The sequence below is a fragment of the Macaca mulatta genome, chromosome 7 (genome assembly GCF_049350105.2).
Source record: "Macaca mulatta isolate MMU2019108-1 chromosome 7, T2T-MMU8v2.0, whole genome shotgun sequence".
In the NCBI taxonomy this organism is placed as follows: Eukaryota; Metazoa; Chordata; class Mammalia; order Primates; family Cercopithecidae; genus Macaca; species Macaca mulatta.
In genome coordinates, this window is record NC_133412.1 from 178735282 (window position 1) to 178761932 (window position 26651).

Consider the following 26651-nt stretch of genomic DNA (forward strand, 5'->3'; position numbering starts at 1 on the left):
CTGCCTGTACCTAACCCAGGAGGGGAGCAGCGTGCAGGACACTGAGGATGTCCTCACAACCTTAGGTCTGTATTAGGTCTAGATTAGCCTGTATCAAAGAGAAGGTGTTATGTACATCTTTTCTTTTTTTTCTTTTTCTTTTTTTTTTCTAGACAAAGTCTCACTCTGTTGCCCAGGCTGGAGTGCAGTGGCACGATCTTGGCTCACTGCAACCTCCGCCTCCCAGGTTCAAGCAATTCTTCTGTCTCAGCCTCCCAAGTAGCTGGGACTATAGGTGCCCGCCACCACACCCGGCTAATTTTTGTATTTTTAGTAGAGACGGGGTTTCACCATATTGGTCAGGTTAGTCTTGAACTCCTGACCTCCGGTGATCTGCCCATCTCGGCCTACTAAAGTGCTGGGATTACAGATGTGAGCCACTGTGCCCAGCCATGTGCATCTTTTTATAATTTACAATTCCTGATAGTAGTGACAACTGTCTCACTTGTTCTTTTGTGAATCTTTTGTAGCTTCTCTAACCATTTTCCACTGGGAATTTTTTAATGGTCTTATGGACGTGTATGATTTCCTTTGATATTAAGAATGTTACCCTGGTGAGCTGGGCATGGTGGCTCACGCCTGTAATCCCAGCACTTTGGGAGGCCGAGGTGGGTGGATCACGAGGTCAGGAGATCGAGACCATCCTGGCTAACGTGGTGAAACCCCATCTCTATTAAAGATACAAAAAATTAGCCAGGTGTGGTGGCAGATGCCTATAGTCCCAGCTACTCAGGAGGCTGAGGCAGGAGAATGGTGTGAACCCAGGAAGCAGAGCTTGCAGTGAGCTGAGATCATGCCACTGCACTCCAGCCTGGGCGACAGGCAGAGCAAGACTCTGTCTCAAAAGAAAAAAGAAAAGAAAAGAAAAGAAAAGAATGTTACCCTAGTGAAACATTCAGTATTTTTACAAAGATCATCCTCGGTAGTTTGTTGCATGGGGTGAGGGTTCCCTTTGTTCATTTGGTTTTTTTAGGACGGGGTGCAGCCCCAGTCAGATGGCGCCCGACTCTCCAGCCGGTGGCAGCTCACCCTGCTGTGGTTTGATTTTCCCTCCACAGTTAACACATGTTCATCGTGGAGAAAATAGGAGATAAAGGTAAGGAAAAAGGAGAAACCAAATCAATGGAATCCCCACCACACAGATACTTTCTTAATACTTTGGATTAATTTGTACCCTGTCAATATTTTTCTACACCTGAAAATAGGTGTTTCACATGTATAATCACTAACATGTAAATACATACTTTACATGGACATGTATTTTCACATACATTTTTCTTTTTTTGAGACAGAGTTTCACTCTTGTCACCCAGGCTGGAGTGCAGTGGCGCAATCTTGGCTCATTGGAACCTCTGCCTCTTGAGTTGAAGCGATTCTCCTGCCTCAGCCTCCTGAGTAGCTGGGATTACAGGCGCCCACCATCATGCCTGACTAATTTTTTATATTTTTAGTAGAGACGGGGTTTCACTGTGTTGGCCAGGATGGTCACAAACTCCTCACCTCAGGTGATCTGCCCACCTCGGCCTCCCAAAGTGCTGGGATTACAGGCATGAGCCACTGTGCCCAGGCTTTTTATCTTTATTTTTTCAGATGGAACCTGGCTCTGTTCCCCAGGATGGAGTGCAGTGGTGTGATCCTGGTTCACTGCAACCTCCACCTCCTGGGTTCAAGTGATTCTACCACCTCAGCTTCCCAAGTTACTGGGATCACAGACGCGCACCACCATGCCCAGGTATGTTTCTGTATTTTTGTTAGAGATGGGACTTTGCCATATTGCCCAGGCTGGTCTTGAACTCCTGAACTCAAGGGATCTGTGGGCTTTGGCCTCTCAAAGTGCTGGGATTACAGGTGTGAGCCCCTGCGCCTGGTCTGTTTTCAGCTACTTTTAACTCACTATTTCTGCCAGCTGTAGAATATTCTATCAGGTTCTATCACAGCTCACCTAACCCTGTTCTACTCTACAACCCCGGGGTTGATTCCAGGCCTCACTCTCAGTAGTTGAGCTGCTCTGAGGGTGACCATAGGAACTGTCCACAGGTGTGGCTGCGGTGCAGTGATCTCAGCGGTCTCAGAGCTCCTGGCCATCCCCCAGATGGCCCCTAGAAAATGCCTCCAGGAGGAAGGCCCTGCTGTACCTTCTTTGTGACGTTTCCTCCTCAGCCTCAGTGATGGCCACGGGCTCCAAGCACGGGAGTGGACGTGGCAGGGCCTGTCTAGGGGTTCAGCAGTTCTGTCCCTCAGCCATAGCATGGGCTGGGCAGGGACCTGGCCACATGGGGCTGCTTCCTCAGCCCAGCTCCTGGCAGGAGGAAGAGCAGGGGCGCTGTGGGCTGGAGCCGCCAACTGACCAGTGCTGGCCCTGGAGGAGGCCCTTGCCACTCATCTGACTGGCCCCTCCCCGACTCTCTGACTCCGGCAGGGCCTGCTGTGTGTCTGTGTCATCTTAGCCCAGGCTGAGGAGATGAATGCGTTTCCAAGGAGCCCATGGTCCTGGTGCCCGACTGGAAAAGCCCGAGCCTTGACCCTAGGTGGAGGGACCTAGCAAAGCCAGGCGGACAGGGGAAAGGCCTCGGCCCATCCTGTCCCATGGCCAGGGGTTGGGGATTCGTCTTTTTAATACGAATGGAGTCCTATTCAAGCATTCGGAACCTTGAGGCTTTACCTTATTAAATAATAACTCCCACAACCTCCCGGGCTCCGGGGCAGCACGTGGTAGGACCAGCTTTCAGGTTGTCCTCCTGGGACTCCAGGGCTCTGAAGGACCCTCTTCTTGGACCTCCTCCCCAACCATGCCCAGCCACCCCAGTCATCCGAGAGGTTTGTCTCAAACCAAGTTTCTGCTTTAAAGAAAACGTTACCAGAGAAAGCACCAGTGCTCCAAACATGGGGGTGGGGGCTCACACCATGCCAGGGTCATGGGGTCATGGGGAGAGGTGCCGCCCAGCCTTCAGGGATCTCCCCCTGTGACCCACAGCCCACAAAAGAAGGACCAGCACAGCGTCATTTTCCAACAGAGGAGGGAAGTGCAAATAACAGGTTCTGGCTAAAAAGTTACTCTGATCACCCAAAGGACATCTGTCCACTTGGAAAATAGAGAAGACCACAGTCCCATCACCACCATCCCACCTTAACAACAAATATAAATGTGGTCACAGGTGTGATGCATGGTGTGTTTTGTGTCCCTGCCTTCCTGCCTGGCAGAAGCATTGATGTAGACCCACCATACGGGTACTTGGGGCCACTCTGGTACAGACTGTATGGGTCACATCCTGACCTCTGGCAGCTGCATAACCTTACAGGCCGCCGTCTCCTCTTCTGTCACTTGGGATGGGACAGAGCTGTCATGTCCCTTAAGGCCTCACAACGGTGCCTGGCACAGAGGAGGGGCACTGCTCAATGGTGGCAGCTGGTGCCAAGCCCTGCCGTGCACGGCTTAGTCACCCCGCATCTCCTCACTTGACCCCCAGTTGTAGTCCCTGCCTGGGTTAGACGCTGGCGCACACAGGCACAATGTGTCAGGCGGCCCATCCATCTGACTGCAATTGCACACTCGCCAGGTCCAGCAGCTCCGTACGCTCAGTTCTGGGGTCAATGGGTGCCTGTCTCCTGCCCTCCCATCACAGCCAGCCCTGTCCTCCTGGGGTACGGCTACCCCCTCTCTGGACATAGTCACTTCTACCCCTACCCTGTCTCAAAGGTATGAGATCCACAGGCTCTGCCCTCTGAGCAGCAACGTAAGACAATACCCCAGTCAGCTGGCCGAGGTCAGACAGACCCTCGTGGCTCTCAGTGTACCACCCCAGAGGAGCCGGGAGCACGTGTGAAACACAGATTCCCTTGTTTTCTCCCAAGTGGGACCCTGGCTTTAAGCAGTAGCAGCTGTTTGCAGTTCTAGATACAGGAGTTACAGCTGGAGGCTGAGCTCTCTCAACGGAGGAAGCAGCGGCATGAGGGCCTTTGCAGAAGATGACAGGGGCACTGGGCTGGCAAGCCCCATGGGCCAGGGGAGAAACCAGCTCCAAGTCAATTTGCTTGGGCTGGATTTGTTTCAGTAAAACTACTTGTAGACAACAAGGCACAGGGCGGAGAGAAAAGCAACTGTAAACTGTGAAACAATGAAACAGAAGAGAGGCCAGAAAACCGTTTCCTAAATCTCGGCGCAGCATCTGGTGCTGGACCAGAGCCGCTGCCAAACAGATGGGGGAACCACCCTCCCTGAGCCCCAGAGCCTAGACGTCAGGCCCGGCGGCTCTAGCTATCGCCTCCTCTTTGCTTGGGTCCTCAAGTTCACTGTAAACTCCAGGACCAGGAGCCAGCCTTGGCTCCAGACATTTGTTCTCCATTGTCCTGAGTTCAACTCTGAAAAGCGGCGCTGAATAAGGATGCTGGGACGCAAAGAGGGCGCCTGGGGGCATCTGGGAGCCCAGGGGGCTGAGGTCGGGAGCCTGGCGCCCCGAGCGGCTTTGCGTTTTCGCGGCCGCCGCCAGGCCCGGCCACCTCCGTCCTGGGGAACCCGCGCAGGGGGGCGCGGGGGAGGGGCTCGGGGACGGGCGAGGCCAGCACAGCCCGGCCCACCCAGCGGGGGTCGGCAGGACAGAAGGGGCGCCGAGGGCAGCGGGGGCGGGGAGACTCGGGGCATGGCGGGGTGCAGGCGGGAAAGCGTCGGGGCCGGGGAATCCGCGCGTGGGGAGGCGGGCATCGCCAGGGCGACGATGAGCTTTCCTTAGGGGGCGGCGCCCGAGGTTGGCCAGGACCCAGGGGACCCCGGCGTCTCTCCCGGACCCTGCCCGCTGCTCCCGGGGGGCGGGGCGGGGCGCGCCGGGCGGGGCCTGTGCGCAGGCGCGTGAGTGCGCGCTCTCGCGCACCGGCGGGCGGGGACGCCCCGAGAGGCGCCGCTGGAGGAAGCGCGCGCGCACCTCATTTCCGGCGGGCGCTGCGCCGGCGGCGATTGGACTCGAGGCGGCGAGCTCGCGCCCCGCCCAGCCAATCGGTGGCGCCGGCGCGGGTCGGAGGGCGCCGGGCGCGCGCGGGACGGCCGGGGGCGCGCGGGGCGCGGGCGGGGCTCCGGGCGGGGCGGGGCGGAGCGGCCGCAGTTCGTCGCCGCCCGCGGGCCTGTCCGATGCCCGGGCCCGGCCCGTCCCCTCGCAGCCCGGCAGCCATGTGACCGCGCCGCCGCCCTCCGCGCGCCCGGCCCGCCCGCCGCGCGTCCGCGGCCCGGCCGCAGCCCCAGGCCGCCGAGGGAGCGGCGGGGCCGGCGCCATGGCCGAGCGAGGCCGCCTCGGCCTCCCCGGCGCGCCCGGCGCGCTCAACACGCCCGTGCCCATGAACCTGTTCGCCACCTGGGAGGTGGACGGCTCCAGCCCCAGCTGCGTGCCCAGGTACGCGCCGCCCGCCGCGCTTTGTTCCCGCCGGGCACCTGCCGGGGGTGTCCTGGCCGCGGCCTCCGCGCGCCCCACCCCCGGCCCGGATCCCCCAGCGGAGCCCTGGTCGCCCCCTTCCGCGCCCGCCAGCCCATTCGATGCGCGCAGCCGCCGCCCCCCACAGCGCTGGCGAGCGCGGCCCCAGTCCCCCAGGTCCTGAGCGTCCGGGGCCGCGCTCAGCTTCTGAGGACCCTGTGCTGCTCAGGCCCGGCGGGACCTTGGGGCTCCCGGGCGGCGCTCACCTGGCTCGCCGCAACCGCACCTGCACAGCTGCACACCTGCCTCAATGCGGTGCGGGCTGGGGCGACGAGGGTGCTTCCTCTCTCGGGTACCACACGCTTCCTTTCGCGGGCGGCGACACTGTCAGATCTCGGCCTGGGAGCGACCCACGGCGCACGGGGCGCGCAGGACTCCGTTGTATCCTCCGTCCAGCGCGCGGTGGAGATGCCCTGTCCTGCGGGGCGGGGTCGTCCTCGCGGGTACCTGGTTGGCGCTGTCTCTCATTTAGAGACCTCTCCAAGCCAGTACTGCTATTTGCGCCTCCCTGTTGATCTTGCCATTGCGGAAGGCTGGCTGCTCTGCATTTGGTAGGGGGCGCCCGGTCGCCCAGCGGTAACGACTGGACAAGATTTACCCTCCGGCCATAGCCCAGCTTTCCTTGGACTTGCAGCTTCCCTGTGACTCCTGCTCAGTTTGAAACTTTTGTAATTTCTTCATGACTTGGTAGTTGCTGCTCAGGAAGCTCCCAGGCTAGGGAGGAGAAGGAGACACTCTCCGGAAAAGTTCTGGTTCTAGAATAGACAGCAGGCTAGAAGAGGAGGCAGGTGGGGGTAGTGAGAGCTCTCCCTGGGGAGATGGGAGGGTGAGCGGACCCTCCAGGCACTGGAAGCGTTCAGTATGCCTGGAGGGGACCCCACGTGGCATTGAGTTGTTCCACCACTAGTCAGCTGCAGGTGGGCCTCTCGTGCTTTCCTGTGGCTCCCACAACCTGCGTTTCTGAGCGTGGTGTTGGGGTTGCTCTCCTGGAGCGCAGGGTTGGGACCTCAGGGCTTTGGTTATGCTGAGTGGACAGGAAGGATGGTCACCCAGCACGACTCTTGCACCTGGCAGGGCCTCCCGAAGGACCCCATATCCATATGAGACCTAAGGGTCAGCATTTGCCCAAGGTCTGGGGCCAAGCACTGCAGATGTGCCTACTTGCCTCTCTTCTGGGAAGCCTCGGGGGCCTCAAAGCCCAAGCCAGGAGCATCTCCCCAGGCCTGGCTGCTTCTCCTTTCCAGGTCTTGGCGATTGCCTCAATGTCAGGTCCCACGGCCCCACAACTCTTCCCCTGTCTGTCCCTGTGAGTCACTGCCTCACCCACAGCCCCAGAACCTTCATGCCGGCTGTTGGCACTCCCTGCTCCAGCACTGCAGCACATAGCCTTCCCTTGCTGAACCTCCGCAGCAGCTTCCTGGGTCCCTCCGAATGAGCAGCAAAGTCTGTGACCCGAGGGAGATGGGGGCCTTATCAGCCCCACTGTGGAGCTGTGCTCTATTCTCCAGGGGTCTGGAAAGCCCACTCTGGTGTCTGTGGGGAGGGTGTGGGTAGGGCAGGTTTCGAGAAGGCTGGTTAGGACAGGGGGTAGATGGGGGCACCTGGGCTGGGCAGCACGAAGTGCTGGGGGGTCCCGGGCTCTGGCCTGGACAGGGTTGGGAGGAAGGGTAGGCAGGAGGACAGGGTTTGTTCCATTGGTGTGGAGTGGAGTTGATGGGCGGAGGGGCGAGCGGCGCAGCTGTCCGGGTGGGCACATGCAGTTTGTTTGCAGAACAGGCTCAGCCTCATAATGAGCTCCTGCCTTTACCTGTCCTGGAATAGGGCCCCTCATAGGCAGGCTTGCCCCCAGCTTTGCTTTGTGCTTGTGCCACCTGTCCATGCACGCTTGGACAGTCTGCTACTTACTTTTGCTTCGTTCCTCCTGTGTTCTTCTGTACTCCTCACTTTTACCAGCCATGAAGTTTCTGGGCTGCATCTGTGCTGATGGCTTTCGGCATCTTCACTGCTGCGTACTGTGCCCTGGCATGATCGCACCTCGGCTCTGCTTCTGTCAAGGGACCTTGGCTTGTTTCCAGTTGTTTTTTTTTTTTTTTTTTTTTTTTTTTTGCTAATTACAAGCCCTGTGCTGCTATGGACATCCTTGTGCCTGCCTTCTGTGTGTCTTCCTGGATGGGCAGGGCCTGTCTTAAGCGTGTGCCGCCAGCTACCAAGATTTATGGTGGGGGTGTGCACACACTCAGCGTTACTGCTGGGCAGTTTTCCAGAGTGGTCGTGCCTGCTCCGGCCCCCACTGACAGGGACGAGAGTCCCCACTGCTCCACATTTGTGCCAACACTCATCTGACTTAATTTTTGCCAGTCTGGTGGGTGTGAAGTGGTATGGTGGTTTTAACTTGAATTTCTCTGGCTACTAATTTAGGCCATTTGTACTTCCTTGTCAGTGAAATTCCTGTTCCTTTGCCAGTTTTTCTTTCTCTTTTTTTCTGCTTCAGTGTCAGCAGTTTCTTTAGAGATAGTCATCCTTTCTCGGCTGTGTTGAAAATGCCCCCGTCCAATTATTAGCATCTCTTTGCTCTCTGAGCAGCGTCTGGGTGCGCGCCCCGTGTCAGCCTGGTGGAGCGCGCACATTGACCGTTTGCCTGGCTGGGATGCTGGTCTCATTTTAGTTCTCCTTCTGGGAGGCAGCTGGAGAAGTGTGTCCCCAGGAGCTTGAACCGGGCATGCTGGGCTGTCGTTTGGGAGGCCTGTGCCCTGGGTTTCCTTGCGGCACTTTTGGCTCAGCACCATTACACATGGTGCTCCTAGGTGGCCCACGGGGTGTGTGTCAGTGCCTGTCTGTTGCCTCTGTCTGCCGGGTTCCCAGAGTGTCCTCCAGGTGCCCATGTCCCAGAGCACCCCATCCACTCTTCAGCAGGCGCTGGGCCACTTTGTACCTTGCTCTTCCCACTTGATTGTTTTTTCTGTTGAGGTTTAGTAATTTGTTTTTATTTATTTATTTATTTATTTATTTTTGAGACAGGGTCTCCCTATGTTGCACATACTGGTCTTGAACTCCTGGGCTCAAGTGATCCTCTCACCTCAGCCTCCCAAAGTACTGAGATTACAGGTGTGAGCCACCGTGCCTGGCCATCTTTTTGTTTTTTAGAGACAGCGCCTCACTTTGTGGCCCAGACTGGGGTACAGTGACTCAATCATAGCTCATTGTAACCTCTAAATCCTGGGCTCAAGCAGTCCTTCCACATCAGCTTCCTGAGCAACTGGGACTACAGGTGTGCACCGCCGCGCCTGTCTGATTGTTTTGTTTTGGTTTGTTTTTTTGAGACAGAGTCTCACTCTGTCACCAGGCTGGAGTGCAGTGGTGCAATCTCGGCTCACTACAACCTCCGCCTCGCGAGTTCAAGCGATTCTCCTGTTTCAACCTCCCGAGTAACTGGAATTACAGGTGCCCACGACCACACCCAGCTAATTTTTTGTATTTTTTTTTTTTGGTAGAGACAGGGTTTCATCATGTTGGCCAGGCTGATCTCGAACTCCCGACCTCAGGTGATCCACCCACCTCGGCCTCCCAAGGTACTGGGATTACGGATATAAGCCACCACGCCTGGCCAGAATTATCTTCTTAAGTTTCACACAAAGCCACATTTGGCTTATAGTTGGAAGTTTTTTAACTCTGTGGAGCAGGTAGGGGAGAATTGACATTTATATGGTACTAAGTCTTCTAATTCATGACCAAGCTATTTACTTAGGTCTTGAATGTATTTTGAGTTTTACGAGATTCTGCTGTCATGCATATCCTTTGTTACCTTTATTCCTAGATGCTTGTATTTTAGAAGTCATAGTAAAAGTCAGCTTTTTATTATGTTTGTTGCAAACATATAGAAATTCAGTTGATTTTTGAAAGAAATCAGTGATTTTACTGCAAAAGACAAAGTTGTTTCTTTTCAATCCTCATACTTTTATTTCTTTTTCTTGCCTAACTGTGCCGATTGTCACAGTATGGTGTTGAATATGGATAGTTGTGTGGATACCCTTGTTCTGTCCTGACCTTAAGGAAGGTTTCTAGTGTTTTACCATTAAGGACAATGTTTGCTGCAACTTTTTGTGGATACCCTTTATGCAGTTAAAAAGTTCCATCCTATTCATGACTTGCAAAGGCTTTTTAAAGAAATCATTATGGATGGATGTTGAATATAATCAAATACTTTTATTAAGAGCATTATATAATTTTTATCTTTTCATTGCTATTGTGGTAAATTACATAAATTGATTTTCTTTTATTTTTCTTTTTTCTTTTTTTTTTTTTGAGACGGAGTCTCGCTCTGTCGCCCGGGCTAGAGTGCAGTGGCCGGATCTCAGCTCACTGCAAGCTCCGCCTCCCGAGTTTACGCCATTCTCCTGCCTCAGACTCCCGAGTAGCTGGGACTACAGGCGCCCGCCACCTCGCCCAGCTAGTTTTTTGTATTTTTTAGTAGAGACGGGGTTTCACTGTGTTAGCCAGGGTGGTCTCGATCTCCTGACCTCGTGATCCGCCTGTCTCGGCCTCCCAAAGTGCTGGGATTACAGGCTTGAGCCACCGCGCCCGGCCTATTTTATTTATTTTTTGAGACAGGGTCTTGCTCTGTTGCCTAGGCTGGAGTGCAGTGGCGTGACCATGGCTCAAGCAATCCTCCTGCCTCAGCCTCCTGAGTAGCTGAGACCACAGGTTCATGCCACTGGCCTGGCTAATTTTAAATTTTTTGTAGAGACAGGGTCTCATGATGTTGCTCAGGCTGGTCTCCAACTCCTGGCCTCAAATGATCCTCCCATCTCAGCTTCTCAGAGAGCTGGGACTCCAGGTGTGAGCCTCCACACCTGTCCACATTGGTGGGTTTAGATGATTAGTATCTTGTTTAGGACTTTTGCATCTGTGTCTAGGGTCTGTGTGCTTCCTTCCTTCTGTAGTCCTTATCAGGTTTTGGTGCTAAGATTTCCTTGTGAAATGAGATGAGTATTTCCTCTTTTGCTGTATCATGGTGTAACTAATGTAAAATTGAAATCATTTCTTCCTTGAATGTTTGAAATAATACACTTATAAAATGACCTGACTGGCCAGGCCCGGTGGTTCACACCTGTAATCCCAGCACTTTGGGAAGCTGAGGTGGGTGGATTACCAGAGGTTAGGAGTTCGAGACCAGCCTGGGCAACATAGCGAAATCCCATCTCTACTAAAAATATAAAAAGTAGCCAGGTGTGGTGGCGCGCACCTGTAATTGCAGCTACTTGGGAGGCTGATGCAGGAGAATCCCTTGAACTTGGGAGGCGGAGGTTGCAGTGAGCCGAGATTGCCCCACTGCACTCCAGCGATAGAGTAAGACTCCCTCTAAAAAAAAAAAAAATTCTTTGTTTCGAACTTGCTTTCTGTTTCAGTATGAGGTCAATTTTAATACATGTTCTGTTTATGCTTAAAAGGAATGTGTGTTTGGCAGTTGATGGTGCAGTGTTTGTCCATTAGATCAAGCTTGGTTTATTGTGGTCTTCAAGTCTGTTTCCTTTTTTTGTCTACTAGAAATGTATGTTAAAATCTTATAATCTGAGAGTAGATTTGTCTATTTTTCTAACAGTTCTGTCAGTTTCTGTTTTATACCTTTTTTTTTTTTTTTTTTGAGATGAAGTCTAGCTCTGTTGCCCAGGCTGGAGTGCAGTGGGCGGATCTCAGCTCACTGCAAGCTCCGGGTTTACGCCATTCTCCTGCCTCAGACTCCCAAGTAGCTGGGACTACAGGCGCCCGCCACCTCGCCCAGCTAGTTTTTTGTATTTTTTAGTAGAGACGGGGTTTCACTGTGTTAGCCAGGATGGTCTCGATCTCCTGACCTCGTGATCCACCCGTCTCGGCCTCGGCCTCCCAAAGTGCTGGGATTACAGGCTTGTGCCACCGCGCCCGGCCTTTTTTTTTTTTTTTTTTTTTTTGAGACAGGATCTCAGTCTGTCCCCTAGGCTGGAGTGTAGTGGGACGATCACAGCTCACTGTAGCTTTGAACTCCCAGGCTTAATCGATCCTCCCACCTCAGCTTCCTGAGTAGCTGGGACTATAAGTGTGCACCACCACACCTGGCTAAATTTTGTATTTTTTGTAGAGACTGGATTTTGCCGTGTTTTGCTTGGGCTGGTCTTGAATTCCTGGACTCAAGCAGTCTACTTGCCTCCCAAAGTCCTGCGATTATAGGCATGAACCACTATGCCCTGCCACTTTATATATTTTTGAGGCCGTGTTATTAGGTACATACATGTTTAGAATTGTAATTCTAGGTATGTTGAACTTTTTGTCATTGTATGACTGCTTTTATAGCTAGTAATGCTTTTTGTCTTTAGTATTGACTTTGATGCAAGCATTCTTTTAGATAATTTTTGCCTGTTAGCTATCTTTCTACCCTTTTTTAAAATCTTGTATATCCTTACATATTAGATGTGTCTTTGATTATTCAGCATGTATCTAGATTTCGTTTTCATTACTCTGACCTTTTTTTTTTTTTTTTTTGAGACGGAGTCTCTCTCTGTCGCTCAGGCTGGAGTACAGTGGCGCAATCTCAGCTCACTGCAACCTCTGTCTCCCAGGTTCAAGAGATTCTCCTGCCTCAGCCTCCCAAGTAGCTGGGACTACAGGTGCCCACCACCACGCCCAGCTAATTTTTGTATTTTTAGTAGAGACGGGTTTCACCATGTTGGCCAGGATGATCTCAATCTCTTGACCTCATGATCCGCCCGCCTTGGCCTCCCAAAGTGCTGGGATTACAGGCACCCACCACCACATCTGGCTAATTTTTGTATTTTTAGTAGAGATGGGGTTTCACCATGTTGGCCAGGATGATCTCAATCTCTTGACCTCGTGATCTGCCCACCTCAGCCTCCCAAAGTGCTGGGATTACAGGTGTGAGCGAATGTGCCCGGGCACTCTGGCTATGTTTGTTTTTAATTGGAACATTGATTTCGTTTACATTTATCTACATTGCTGATATTTGGACTCATGTCTACTGTTTTATTTTGTGCTTTTTATTGTCCTATATTTTTGTTTGTTTTTCTTTTATCTTATTTTGCATTGATTTTTAAATTTCATTTCCCCCCTATTATTAGGGAAATTTATCATTACTTTTATTTGTTTAGTAGTTACCCTGTAAAAATTTTTTTTTTTTTTGAGACGGAGTCTTGCTGTGTTACCCAGGTTGGAGTGCAGTGGTGCAATCTTGGCTCACTGCAAGCTCTGCCTCCCGGGTTCACGCCATTCTCCTGCCTCTGCCTCCCGAGTTGCTGGGACTACAGGCGCCCGCCGCCATGGCTGGCTAATTTTTTGTATTTTTAGTAGAGATGAGGTTTCACCGTGTTAGACAGGATGGTCCCGATCTCCTGACCTTGTGATCCGCCCACCTCAGCCTCGCAAAGTACTGGGATTTCAGGCTGAGCCACTGCGCCCAGCCGTTTTTTTTTTTGGGATGGAGTCTCGCTCTTTTGAGACGGAGTCTTACTCTGTTGTCCAGGCTGGCGTGCAGTGGCGTTATCTTGGCTCACTGCAACCTCTACCTCCCAGGTCAAGTTTTTCTTGTGCCCCAGCCCCCCAAGCAGCTGAAACTACAGGCATGTGCCACCGCATCCGGCTAATTTTTTTTGTATTTTTAGTGGAGACGGGGTTTCACCATGTTGGCCAGATTGGTCTCGAACTCCTGACCTCAAATGATCCACCCGCCTCAGCCTCTCAAAGTGCTAGGATTGCAGGCATGAGCCACCACACCCAGCCTACCCTATAAATTTTTTGTTTTTTGAGATGAAGTCTTGCTCTGTCACCCGGGCTGGAGTACAGTGGCACGATCTCGGCTCACTGCAAGCTCCACCTCCCAGGTTCATGCCATTCTCCTGCCTCAGCCTCCCGAGTAGCTGGGACTACAGGTGCCCGCCGCCTCGCCCGGCTAGTTTTTTGTATTTTAGTAGAGACGGGGTTTCACTGTGTTAGCCAGGATGGTCTCGATCTCCTGACCTCGTGAGCTGCCCGCCTCAGCCTCCCAAAGTGCTGGGATTACAGGCGTGAGCCACTGCGGCGCTCGGCCCTATCCTGTAAATTTTAATGTGCGTAGTTCATTGTATCTTTACTCTCCTGCTGAACTACATAGGGACCTTATTCTAATCCAGCCCTTTCATATTTATGTTTATATGCTTTTGTTACTGTGTATTTTAATTGTTTTTTTATGAAGCCCACAAAGATGTTACTGCTTTAGATTGTGAAATCTGATGAGCTTCAAAACTCACCACTTCCTTTTTTGCTCGTTCTTCTTTCATCTCAGGAATCATTTTCCTCCTGTTGAACATTTGTTGAACATTTGTTCTTAGGATTTCCTTTAGTGAGGATCTGCTGATAACTACTGTCTCTTTCTGTTTGTCTGAAGATGTTTTTTTTTACCCTCACCCTGAGCAGGGTGTGTGCTGCTTGTACAATGCTGGGGTGGTGGGTGCGCCTCCCACAGGTCCAGGCAGGGTGTCCCTGACTTTGACTTCCAGCTTTGCTCTGAGAGGTCAGCGGCCGTGACACGCTGGAGGGAGACGTTGGGGTGGCTTTGCGGTCATGTCGTCGTTGCCAGTGGTCGTCTCATGGTGGGTCCTGACATGGCTTCTTTTGTGATTGCCTGAGTCGGGGTTACTCATTAGACTTGCTGACTTTGTGGATTGATGATTTTCACGAGTCCTGGGAAGCTCTCACCACTGTCTCTTCCGCTGTTGCTTCTGCGCTGTTCTCTGTCTCACCTCTGGAGCAACAATTGGACGTGTTGCTCTTCCTGCTGGATCCTCAGCATCCGTAGATGCACTGGGTGGTGTCAGTGGGCGGTGGCCGGCTGGGGCAGTAGCCTGTCTCCAGCCCTTCCCCCTGCCTCTGTCCACGTGTCGGGGTGTCTCCTCAGGACGCGTGTTGCCTACTGACCCCCGCCGGCCTGCACGAGACTCTCACAGCGGGACCCTGTCTGCCTTGCTCAGTGCTGTACCCGGCCCCTGCCCAGAGCCCGCACAGTGTAGCTTCTTGGTGTATGTTCCTGTAATGGAACCAGGTTGTCATGCCAAGGAGTGTGGTTTCATTTTGAGTGGTGGGGAAGTCACTGGACTATTTAAAGCGTGTGTGTTTGGGAGAGCAGTGCTGCTGGAGTGGTGGTCCACACTGGAGGCGGGGATTGCCTTGGCGTGTGCAGGTGGAGGTGGGTGGGAGGTGTTGTGCAGGGCTTGGGACTGGACTTTCGGAGGTGGTCTGCAGTGATCCGGGGAAGATGGGCTGCTCCGAGGGAGGGGCTGAGAACTGGACTTTTGGAGGTGGTCTGCAGTGGTCCGGGGAAGATGGGCTGCTCCGAGGGAGGGGCTGAGAACTGGACTTTTGGAGGTGGTCTGCAGTGATCCGGGGAAGATGGGCTGCTCCGAGGGAGGGGCTGAGAACTGGACTTTCGGAGGTGGTCTGCAGTGATCCGGGGAAGATGGGCTGCTCCGAGGGAGGGGCTGAGAACTGGACTTTTGGAGGTGGTCTGCAGTGGTCCGGGGAAGATGGGCTGCTCCGAGGGAGGGGCTGAGAACTGGACTTTTGGAGGTGGTCTGCAGTGATCTGGGGCAGACAGGCTGCTCAGAGGGACGGGCTGAGGAAGCTCACCTGGGCAGCCTGTGGCCTGTAGGCTGGGCAGCACTCGGGCTGGGGCCAAGGGGCAGCAGGACGGTGCCCATAGCCCTGGAGGCCTTGGGGACTCAGAGGACCTGGCCCATTGCCGTGGCCAGCACAGTGCGTGCACGCCGCCCTGTCTGCACAGGCAGTGCCCTGCTTTCAAGACGCAGGCCTAGAAACCTCTGGCTGTTCTGTCCTGCTGTCAACACTGCAATCACATGGCAGTGGGTCTCTCGCTGGGGACTGGCTTTTGTGCAGGAGACAGAGGGCAGGGGGCTGCAGTGTCCTTGGGCTAAAGAATGCTTTCCTTGGATCTGGGCACTAGAACCAGCCCTCTCCCTCTCTCAGCCCAGCATTCTCACCATGCGTCCCAGGGAAATTTGATGGAGTGGGCAGCTGCGGTGCTGTGGTGGGGTCGGGGGGCTGCTGCAGAGAGCGGGTCTGCAGTCAGTCACAGCGACGGGGGTCTCTTTGGACCCTGTGACTTGTGTGTGGTGGTGGCAGACGGTGGCATTGCCAAGGCAGGGTGCTCAGGTACAGGTGGGAAGGGATGGCAGGATGGAGGTTGTACTGTGCTTTCCCCAGGACCAGGGGGCAGGGTGTGGCATGCTTGTTCCTGCCCGGCCATGGAGGGTCTCTGTAGGACAGGCTCCTGCTGAGGGCAGCCCTGAGGCCTGTGAGCTGCTGGCCCCGCAGGCTGGCTGGGCCTGTTTGGCTCGGCAGCTGCTCTGAGAGGCAGCCCTAAAAATAACTGAGTGCTGAGAGGCCGTCCCCTTCTGCTCTTCAGGCGCGGCGCGCCGATGTGTGCTCAGCTCAGGCCAACTTTGCAGGGTTGTGAGGGTGATGAAAGCGTGGCTGCTGGTCATAGTGCTGGGGTTGTCAGCAGCTCCTCGAGGGCTCCAGCCTGTGGAGGCCGGTGGCACCCCGTCTCACCCCACGCCCCACAGATGGGGTCAGGCTCTCCAGGAGCCCTGGGGAGCACTGGCTACTGCTGGGCTGTTCTCAACGCCCAGTACATTCATGGCTGTGGCTCCAGGTCCTCTGCATGGTCAGGGGCCATGCTGGGTCCCCTGGGGTGCAGGTGCTGCTCAACAGAGGAGTCAGGACCCAAAAGGGACAGAAATGGGCAAAGGAAGACACTGGGGAAGGGGTAGGTCTGCCCTTTCTACCGGGGGTACACACAGGCCTGGGGCTGAGCAACCTGCTCTGGGCCTGACTGTCCTGCTCCACTGCCCCAACCAGCCTTTCCTCAGCACCCCCTGGTCAAGCTGTGGGCACCTCCTGCCCCCGGACACAGGCAGCACCTGGCCGAGTGCGGAGACACTCCAGCAGGCTCTTCGCCTATGGCCCAGCCCCGAGGGCACCATCGTGGGGTGGTGGGACGCGGAGGGGCTGGGACACAGTGGTTGTGGAGGGGTGAGTGCTGTGGCTTTGGGTGGGGTGGGGTTGGGTTGGGGGAGGGTTTGCCTCAAGGCAGCAGCTCTCTTCAGGGGTTTAGCAAGGAGACAGTTGGGTTCTAATGACCCCTGAGTCCTGAGACAAGAAGGGGTGAGCTGGAGCAGGCGAGGGGGCTTGGAGGGGCCTTCAGTCCCCACGCAGCCCTTGCACAGCCTTTCGGACCAACATCCTGGGCCTTGCTTGGCAGAGGAGTTTGGGCTCCACGGGCTTGAGGCCCACGTGGTCAGCTCGCTTGGTCCAACGCCGTGTCTCACATTTCTGTGTCTCGACTGCCCCATGCAGCCCATGCCCCGAGAGCAGCTGGCAGCAGCTGCTGCGCACGGGCAGCTCAGCCCAGCAGCCCCGGGAGGCAGGTGTGTCTTGAGCTGAGCAGCAAAGTGACCATGCAGTCCAGCCTCCGTTCAGCCTTCCCCAGGATGCCTTTTGTCTTGCGGAGATGGTCAGTGTGGGGATGACCAGCACCATCTGGAAGGCAGGCCAGGATGTGGATCCACGAGGCGGACCTGCAGATGCACATCCCTCTTCTCAGATGTTCTTGTTCTGGTGAGCATAGGGAATGGGACCGAGCCAATGCTGATGGGAAGGGCCCTGGCCTTGGGCTGCTGTCCTGCAAGCTCGGCCCCTCTGTTGGGCCCCTCCTCCACGCCTTTGTTTGCTCTCCAACCTTCTGGGAGTCCCACGTCTGCATCAGGACAGAGGTGACCAGGGACCGGTTGACAGCTAGGATGCCACCAGCGTCTTTTGTTTAATTTGAGCCTCATTTCCCAGTGTAATTCCGTAGCTGACCTTGCAAGAGGCATTGACAATATTTCTTTTTTTTTTTTTTTTTTTTTTTTGAGACGGAGTCTCGCTGTGTCGCCCAGGGTGGAGTGCAGTGGCCGGATCTCAGCTCACTGCAAGCTCCGCCTCCCGGGTTTTTACGCCATTCTCCTGCCTCAGCCTCCCGAGTAGCTGGGACTACAGGCGCCCGCCACGTCGCCCGGCTAGTTTTTTGTTTTTTTGTTTTTTTGTTTTTTTTTTTTGAGACAGAGTCTCGCTCTGTCGCCCAGGCTGGAGTGCAGTGGCGCAATCTCGGCTCACTGCAAGCTCCGCCTCCCGGGTTCACGCCATTCTCCTGCCTCAGCCTCCTGAGTAGCTGGGACTACAGGCGCCCGCCACCGCGCCCGGCTAATTTTTTGTATTTTTAGTAGAAACGGGGTTTCACCGTGGTCTCGATCTCCTGACCTTGTGATCCGCCCGCCTCGGCCTCCCAAAGTGCTGGGATTACAGGCGTGAGCCACCGCGCCCGGCAGTTTTTTGTATTTTTTAGTAGAGACGGGGTTTCACCGTGTTAGCCAGGATGGTCTCGAACTCCTGACCTCGTGATCCGCCCGTCTCGGGCTCCCAAAGTGCTGGGATTACAGGCTTGAGCCACCGCGCCCGGCCGACAATATTTCTTTATTGTATGGCCCCCAGCCAGGACTTCCTTATTTTTAGATGCAAAATAATTGGGCAAGAATTTTCATCAGCATTGCACCCTGGGCTCGTGCAGGTGTCTCCAGGGCCGCCTGGAGACCAGTGCCCGCCTCCCTGGTCCTGGACACGGGTGGGGCGGGGGCTCCCCCACAGCAGTGGAGTTGAGGCTTCTGTATGAGCTCGTTCCTGGTCAGTTTGAGGGTGGACATGCTGCATCTTCCCAGTTGCCCCGGGAGCGCCTCAGGAGGGTGAGCGGCAGGAGGCCGATGCCCTGCTGGCAGGGCATCCCTTGTGGCCGGGCCTTCCTGGTGCGGTGCTGAATTGGGCCATTCGTTCGTCTGAGTGCTAGGGAGAGGGATGGCTGCTCAGGCTTTGGGCAGTGCCCGCCAGTGGCTCCAGGAGGTGCTCCGTAGTGGGGCCTGGGAGGGTGGCCCTTCTACATTCTCGGGCTACCCCTGGGCCACACAGGCGTGAGGTCATGAGGCCCCTCTGTCTGGCCTAGGGCTCTCCTTCCCCGCCCACCTCAAGCCTGGGATGTGGCCCCACCAGGGACCGGAGGGGGTGCTTTGGCCCTGAAGACCCACCCTGAGGTCTGAGCTCTCCTGGCCTGAGCGTGCTGGCTGCTGCGAGCTCCATGTTCACCCTGCGGCCAGGACTCCGCTGTTCCTCCTGGTGGGAGCTGCTGTGAAGCCCTGGGCAGCCTCCCGTCCCGCCAGCCTGCCCCTTGCAGTCAGTCCTGCTGTTCCCTCGGCTCCTGCACTTTCCAGCTTGGCCCTTGGCTTCCTATTTTTCCCACCTGGCTGGACGTACAGGTTGTCACGCCTTGGAAAGTTGAGTCACCACACCCGAATCAGCGCTCTTGTGGCTTGCCTGGCTATGGCTTCAGCCGGAAATGGAGCTGAGCGTGGCCTGTGTTTATAAATACAGCACCTATCAGGTCCAGCGTCGCTGTCTCCTGTAGGAGATGTTGGCTTTGGACGAGAAGAACAGCTGCAAGGCCACAGGGCCAAGGGGCATCTCACCAGCTGAGAGGCCAGTGTGCCTGACAGAGTGAGCCTGGCCACACAGAGCGAGCCTCAGAAGCCAGCGGGACGGAGGGCCTGCCTTGAGGAGAGGTCCAGGAACATCAAGAGGCTGCACTGGTGGTAGCCTGAGGGGGTGTGCCTGGCCAGTCAGTGCCTGCCACTACTGCTTGCTGCACTCACTGCCTGAGCATTGGGGATCGTGGGCCTGAGGTGCAGGGACCTCAGCTCCCGTGAGCAGCTCCTCCAGCAGCCTCTTGCTTCTCAGACCCTCGGCAAGTGGTGACGGAGGCTGGGGTGGAGTTGTTCTCCTGCCGTGGTCCTGTCAAATTGTGCTGGGGGCAGGGCCAGGAATCACAGCAGGTGTCTGCCGCTAGCGCAGGGAGCCTGTGCTGGGGGCAGGGTGGGTGCGACTCATGCCTCTGCACCTTGCTTGCCGCACTCACCTGAGGAGGATGTGGCGGGGCAGAGGGCGGCTGGCCAGGTTCTCGGACTGCACCTGGCTCTGGCGGGCTAGCGAAGGTTTTGGAGGTTTCTTTAATTAGCAACATGCTATCCAGAGATTGCCACTGTGGCTTGAGCAGCTCCCAGCCAGAGAGCAGGACCATTGACAGCCGAGCCCTGGCTCACCGGCCCAGACCACCCGAGGTTTTGCTAGGGATTTTATCAGCACAGTGCCTCCCCCTGGATCCGTCCACCTTTAGTGGACCAGGCCCTGCGGTGGTTCCAGTTACTCCCTGGGAAAGTTTCCAGCACTGATGAGGGGTGACTCTTGGTCAGAGGTTGAGTGTTTCCCTGGGTGTGGAGGTGTGCAGAGAAGAGAGGGCTGTAGTTCATGAAGGACAGAGAGCTTATGCCGTGCCCCCTGTGCCCAACCCCGGAGGGGCCAGCTTTCCTTTGACTGGGGAAGAGGCAGCTGTCCAGGGTTGTCCTCACCTCGCCTCCTGGAGAATGTGGTCCCTTCAGAAAGGGGACCCGATAGTGGGTGACCTGGTGCCCCCCACCCGCTGCCTCCCCTGGGCCTTCCTGGGGCTTAGCAGCTCAGGAGAGGAGGGAGCTCAGGCTGTGGCTGCTCTGTGAGTTGGACACAGATGCTCCAGCTGCTGGGCCCAGCAGTGTGAGTGACCACAGAGAACAGGGGCCCAGAGGCTGCTCTCGGGGACACTGGCAGCAGTTGCGCTCTGGGCTCGCCATCCCTGAAGCTGGAATATTCCACAGGTGCCACGCACTTGCTGGAGGTACTACTTGGGGGTCGGCTGTGGCTGGGCCTCCCAGCAGCCCTAGTCTTGGTGCGTGGCTCCCGCACCCAACACCTTTCCGCTGACCTGAACACCCAAGGCACAGTGGCAGCAGCGTCATTAGGATTTCCAACTAGCCATTCGCGTTAAGAGTGAAGAGAAAACCTTGTTAGATTAGACTCATTGAAAAAAAGACCTCAGCGAATCTCTTGCCTGGTGTCTTTGCAGTCGCCTCCGAGGGTCGCGAGGCAGGGCAGCAGCCCCTCAGTGCCAGTGTGGCCCGGCAGCACCTCTTTTGCATATTATTGACCTAGAGAGAGAGGTCAGTTGGAATTCAGAGCTGCACAGGAAATTTGTGGCAACAGAGAATTATAGATGCTCTAGGCATTCAATGAATCTTCTTCACCTTGCTGTGGGGTTAATTCAGGGGAGCAGTGGGGAGTGTGCTGGGAGTGAGATCAGAGGGAGGACTCCCTGGAGGCCCCGTGGCCCTGGTGCTGGCTACATCCTCTGGGGCTCCTCATCTGTCTGCAGAGGAGGAAGCTGTGGAGCAAGCGTGTGTACAGGAGCAGTGTGGGCTGCACAGAGGCCTTTGCGGGGGCGCCTGTGGTTTGCAGGGGCCTGGCTGTGGCTGCCCTGTGTGATCTCTGTCCCCATCTTCTCCCGGCTTCCCTCGGGCCCTGTGTGGCCAACTTGGCACTTCAAGATTTGCTCCCTGACAACTGTTGCCTTTCCCAGAAGAGAAGTCCCTGGAACCAGGGCCAGCCTGCTGTCACCTGCCTGCTGCTCCTGCCCCACCAGAACCATCCTGGGTCCAAACTGGCCGACAGTCTAGGGGTGCTCAGGGCCTCCGGCAGCTCTGGGAGAGTCTAGGGTGCTCTAGATCCTCTAGCTCTTGGGGCAGTAGAGTGGGGGTCTGCGGTTCTGGACACCTTCTGGAGAGACTGTTCTGGTGTCAGCCAAGTGGCAGGCACCTTCTGGGCTTGGTGGCGGGGCTTCTCACGATGGCTCAGGGAGGTCCAGACAGCCCCCTTGACTAGGTGCGCACCTGGAGTCTTTTCCTGAGTAACTTGCAAACCGGCCTCGCAGGGCTCTAGTGCGTCGGCTCCTGGCCTGCAGGCCCAGCAAGCTCTGCAAGCTCTGCCATGTGGTACTGCTTCTCGTGGAGAGGAGACCACCAGGCTCCTTCCAGGAGGGCGAGGTGTGTGCAGCAGGAGCGTCCAGGCCTGGAACTCGAGCTATGGTGTGGTGGTGCCAGCTTAGGAGCCAAGCACAGCTGGGAGGTGAAACCCATCCCTGTGGTCTGCACATCACGCCAGGGCTGAGTTTCCAGCTGGGATGCCCTGGGAGGCACAGGGTGGGCTCCGGACGCCTGCTGGGGGATTTCAGTGAGAACCAATAAGGGTTGAGCCGGAGCCTCCAAGAAGCCTGGGGTCCGTGTGTGGGAAGGCGGGGACAGGAGGCTGTGAAGGGTCCATGTGTGGGAGGGCGGGGACAGGAGGTTGTGAAGAGTCCGTGTGTGGGAAGGCGGGGACAGGAGGCTGTGAAGGGTCCGTGTGTGGGAGGGCGGGGACAGGAGGCTGTGAAGGGTCCGTGTGTGGGAGGGCGGGGACGGGAGGCTGTGCAGGGTCCGTGTGTGGGAGGGCGGGGACGGGAGGCTGTGCAGGGTCCGTGTGTGGGAGGGCGGGGACGGGAGGCTGTGCAGGGTCCGTGTGTGGGAGGGCGGGGACGGGAGGCTGTGCAGGGTCCGTGTGTGGGAGGGCGGGGACGGGAGGCTGTGCAGGGTCCGTGTGTGGGAGGGCGGGGACGGGAGGCTGTGCAGGGTCCGTGTGTGGGAGGGCGGGGACGGGAGGCTGTGCAGGGTCCGTGTGTGGGAGGGCGGGGACGGGAGGCTGTGCAGGGTCCGTGTGTGGGAGGGCGGGGACGGGAGGCTGTGCAGGGTCCGTGTGTGGGAGGGCGGGGACGGGAGGCTGTGCAGGGTCCGTGTGTGGGAGGGCGGGGACGGGAGGCTGTGCAGGGTCCGTGTGTGGGAGGGCGGGGACGGGAGGCTGTGAAGGGTCCGTGTGTGGGAGGGCGGGGACGGGAGGCTGTGAAGGGTCTGTGTGTGGGAGGGCGGGGACGGGAGGCTGTGAAGGGCGCGTGGGTTCTGGGAGGCTCACTGTAGGGAGATGTCCTGCCTTAGACGAGGTCACGCAGAGGAAGGTTACTGTGCTGCGGAGTTTTCTTTCCAAGCACGAAATGCTCACCTCCTGGAGGGAGTGGGGCCGCAGCCAGCCCTGACCCAGCTGGGGGTGCGGCTGCTCTCTGGACCCCAGGTCCCAGGGTGGCAGCTAGTGCGGCCTAGGCCACACCAGCACGACCCCTCGCCCCCATCTCCACGGAGCACCGTGGGACTCTGGCGTCAGAGTCCTGGGGCCCCACCCGACACCCACACATTTCCTGTCTTTTCTCAGGCAATCGCCATGGTACCCGGGGCTGGCCTTGTTTCAGCTTCCTGGCGAGTGCCCTGTGGTCAGTCATTTCTGTCCTCGCCTTTACCTCAAATTCTGCTTTTTTCCTTAAGAGCATTCCCAACTCCATCTCTGTGCCAGCTGGGCCCTGTGCAGCCTCTGCCGGCATCTCCTGCTCACGTAACATCAACTTTCTGGGTCCTCGGGGCCTAGCCTTGCTCTGGTGAACAGCTTTGTTGAATGCCGGGGTTGGCTTTTGTTTGTTTGTTTTTTGTTTTTTGAAACGGAGTCTCACCCTGTGGCCTGGGCTGGAGTACAGTGGCACAATCTCGGCTCACTGCAACCTCCACCTCCTGGGTTCAAGCGATTCTCCTGCCTCAGCCTCCCGAGTAGCTGGGATTGCAGGCATGAGCCACCACACCCAGCTAATTTTTGTATTTTTAATAGAGACGGGGTTTCACCAGTGTAGGCCAGGCTGGTCTCGAACTCCTGATCTCAGGTGATCCACCTGCCTCGGCCTCCCAAAGTGCTGGGATTACAGGCTTGAGCCACCACACCTGACCTGGGTTAGCCTTTAACTGGCAAGTTTAGTCTGTGTTTCTGTGTGATGATGTAGTTGCATGTATTCCTATAATTTTGATCATTTTGATTCTGTTTATTATGCATTTTCTTTGCTGCATTTTGTTATTTTCTCCGTGGAAATTAAGGAAGGATCAAGATTGAGTTTATTTTTATTTTTGAGACAGGTTCTCACTCTGTTGCTCAGGCTAGAGTGCAGTGGGATGATCATAGCTCCCTGCAGCCTCAAACGCTGGGGCTCAAGTCATCCTCCCATTTCAGCCTCCTAAAGTGTTGGGATTACGGGCATGAGCCATTGTGCCTGGCCTGAGTTTTCTGTATTACCCACTCCAATAAATCTGATTTGTAGTCCTTTTAACTGTTACTGATTTGCTTAAAATGTGAAAGACCTGTTGATATTTAAGGATAGTCAACAACCCTCCCACCCTCCAAAGGTAGGAGAGCTGAAATGCAGGAGAAACAGCAATGCCTTTGATGACTGTGACTTTGCTGCTACTTTGCTCACCTGGGGCCCCACCCTTCCCGAGGATAGTTTTTGTTTTCCTGGAGCACATCCTTCAGAAGCTCTTTCAGTCTTTCAGTGCCTGAAGATGGTGTTTTTGTCCCCCTCACACCTGAGGATCACAGAGTTCTAGGTTGACAGTTTTGTCTCCTCGGTACTTTGACAATTGTTTTATTGTCTTGCCTCTGTTGTGGTTTTGAGGAGTCTGTGATCAGCCTGCTCCTTGTTCCTTGCAGGACACCTGTGTGCTCTGTGGTTGCTTTTAGCATTTTTATTTTGATTTGGTCCCTCTCCTGCCCCCAAGGGCCAGTAGGTTTCAGACACCTTCCTGAGATTCCCTGGAGGGGAGCAGCCTTGATTCCTAAACAAGATTTGTTATTAGCATTGCTTTTGAGCCTCCTTGGGAGTCGCTGAATGCAAGCATCTCTCTTCTTGTTTTGGAAGAATCCTCAGTCAGACGTTGCATCTCCTTCCTTGGGTGGAAGCTGCTGGGTCACTGTCCTACGCCTCGCGGTGGTGCTGCATGTGCCCCCGCGCCTGCTTCTCCTCCGTGGGAGCCCCTCCCAGCCCCTCCCTGGCCCGGGAAGCACAGTGGTCCTCTCCTCTGTGGGCTGTGTTGAGACATGTTGCTGACTAGTCCCAGACCCACAGCACGGAGCACGGGGGTTTTGCCTGGTGCCCGTGATATCAGCGGGGAGTGAGAGGAGCAGGTGGCCCCCTCGGCCATGTTCAGGGTGTGCCTGTGTGGCCGACCACCTCCAGGGCTGAGACCACACAGGAAGCAGTTGGGTTTGTGAGAACCCCCATGGGAAGCTGTGCTGATCCTCCCCTGAGCCTGTGACAGCTGAGGGCACAGGCAGTGAGGTGGGGCTCGGTGCCTGGGGCTGAGTTGGGAAGGTTTTGTGTCTGACCCACTTCTTCCCAGGTGGGAACTCCCTCCTCAGGCACTGCATGCTTCTCTTCGAGGCCACAGCCTGGGTCCCGGGCCTCTGCCTGGTCCTCTCGTGGGCAGTCCACAGAGCTGGAGCCCAGGAGGTGGATTCTGAGGTCTGAGTCCCCCGCGGGACAGCAGTTCCATCCTCTGGTCCCTCTCCTGCCCCCAAGGGCCAGTAGGTTTCACACTGAGATTCTCTGGAGGGGAGCAGCCTTGATTCCTAAACAAGAAGTTGGTCTTAAGTGCATCCTCTTGATGTGGGGCAGAGAAGAAATCTGAGACAGTCGCATGCCCCCACCGCCATCGTTCCCCCACGTTTTTGTGGGGGTGCTCAGTCTGTGCTCTGTCTCCACCCTGGGTTCTGCTCCCGTGGGCTGCATCATGGTTTCTCCTCTCTGTGGAGCGTGTGCTGGGCCCCTGGGGATGGATGCAGACCGGGCCTGGGCCCATGTAGACCAACTGGTATGGGTTGTGAGAGAGAGAGAGACAGATGCACGCTCATGCACATACACACGTGCACACACCCATGCACCGTGCACGCACACACACACCCTGGCCCTGTTCCCCGCCAGTCCCCACCACCTCTTGCTGCAGGTGCTCCTGGTTCCCTCTCTTCACCCAATAGCTGGAGTCATCCTCCTGCCCACATCCGTGCCCTGTGCGGAGCAGGTGCTGGTTCTGCCTTCCCCTGGCCTGCCCCAGGCGGGGACACTACACTGGGAGGCTGCTCCGTTGCAGGCGTTCCCACGGTGCTGCTGCCGTGTTAGCTGTTTGCAGCACAGGCTGGCCAGTCCTGGGGCGCTGTACAGACTCTCCTGGAAGCCTGTCCCTGGCCGTCCTGTCCTACTGGGGACACAGTGTCTCGGCAGAAGGTTCTGGCTGCTCCCTGGGGTGCTGGCTTGTGTGACCTGGCCTTGCTGGGCCCAGTGACATGCAGTCTGGGGATGTTCCTGGGACCCGTTGGGCTTGCAGTGGCCACTGAGGAAAGCTGAGCACTGAAAGTGCCAAAACCTGGGACACCTTCTTGCAGGCCCACCCTTCACCCTTTGCCACGTGGGCCGTTGGGGAGGGAGGAGGTGGGAGGTTTTCGCAAAGCAGCCCAAAGGTCCAGGCAGACCCAAGGCTGGTGACCGGCCTGGCCTCTCACCCTCCTCACTGAGAGTAACAGCCTGTGGCCCATGGCAGGGCTGCCCAGGACAGGGGCGTGGCCCACAGGCCTTCCCAGAGGGGGTTCTGGGAGCTTCCCCAGCTGTCACAAGCACCTGCCTGTGCCTCGTCTGTGCTAAAATAGCCCCTGCACAGAAACGCCCTTGCTGGGCAGGGCCCATTCCTGCTGGAAGACGCCTGTCAGGTCCCTTCCTGCCTGGGGCCGTGTGGAGTGTCCAGCCTGCGGGTGGTCGTGGGGTGTCGGGGGCCCGGGCCTGGATCCACGATGCCTTGTCTCGTTCAGAACCTTGCCTGGCTTCCCCTGCGCAGGGCAGCGGCCCCCGCCTGCTCAGCCCGTCTCCTCCTGCACTGGACCCGTCTGTCTGCCTTCCCCTGACACCTCTTCTTGCCGGACTCTAGGGCCAAGGGATTGGGCCCTGGCTGCAGAGGCAGCGCCAGCCAGCCGCGTGGGTCAGCCCACAGACCCCACCTGACCCCAGGGCAGCCTGGCCAGGAGGGCATGGGAAGGGGAGAGCTGTTTCCACCTTGAGGCTGACGCAGACCAGACCTGGCTCCATCCTGAGCAGCAGAACGTATGTGCAGGGCCTCACCCTCTTCCCTCTGTCTGCATAGAGCTCCACCTGAGGGCCAGTGTGTGCATAGAGCTCCACCTGAGGGCCAGTGTGTGCATAGAGCTCCACCTGAGGGCCAGTGTGTG

At 56.4% G+C, this 26651-nt stretch overlaps 3 protein-coding genes and 1 long non-coding RNA gene across 57 annotated transcripts in view; 2 read left to right on the top strand and 2 right to left on the bottom strand.

The window, feature by feature from the left end:
- The window catches only part of BRF1 (BRF1 RNA polymerase III transcription initiation factor subunit), a 103530-nt gene extending 96690 nt beyond the window's left edge, over positions 1-6840 (bottom strand). For 2 of the 5 annotated variants that reach the window (XM_028851951.2, XM_077942129.1), the window contains exon 1: positions 5702-6840. The gene's annotated coding sequence lies outside the window, so the exon portion shown is untranslated. The remainder of the gene's footprint in view (positions 1-5701) is intronic. The other 3 variants (XM_077942123.1, XM_028851950.2, XM_077942125.1) reach the window with 2 other exon arrangements.
- The window catches only part of PACS2 (phosphofurin acidic cluster sorting protein 2), an 83714-nt gene continuing 62318 nt past the window's right edge, over positions 5256-26651 (top strand). For all 50 annotated transcript variants that reach the window (XR_013396656.1, XR_013396653.1, XR_013396659.1 and 47 more), the window contains exon 1: positions 5256-5417. Coding sequence is in view for 40 of the 50 variants with exons in the window: in XM_077942075.1 (XP_077798201.1) it covers positions 5299-5417 (119 nt within the window). In the remaining 10 variants the exon portion in view is untranslated. The remainder of the gene's footprint in view (positions 5418-26651) is intronic.
- LOC144330477 (uncharacterized) lies at positions 5465-18055 on the top strand. Its single transcript, XM_077942144.1, has 2 exons — positions 5465-5787; positions 16890-18055. Exons 1-2 carry the CDS (start codon positions 5558-5560, stop codon positions 16969-16971), a joined length of 312 nt encoding a protein of 103 aa, XP_077798270.1. The 5' UTR covers positions 5465-5557; the 3' UTR covers positions 16972-18055.
- The window catches only part of LOC144330483 (uncharacterized), a 44924-nt gene continuing 28354 nt past the window's right edge, over positions 10082-26651 (bottom strand). The window contains exon 2 of the long non-coding RNA XR_013396708.1: positions 10082-10512. This is a non-coding gene — a long non-coding RNA (uncharacterized LOC144330483). The remainder of the gene's footprint in view (positions 10513-26651) is intronic.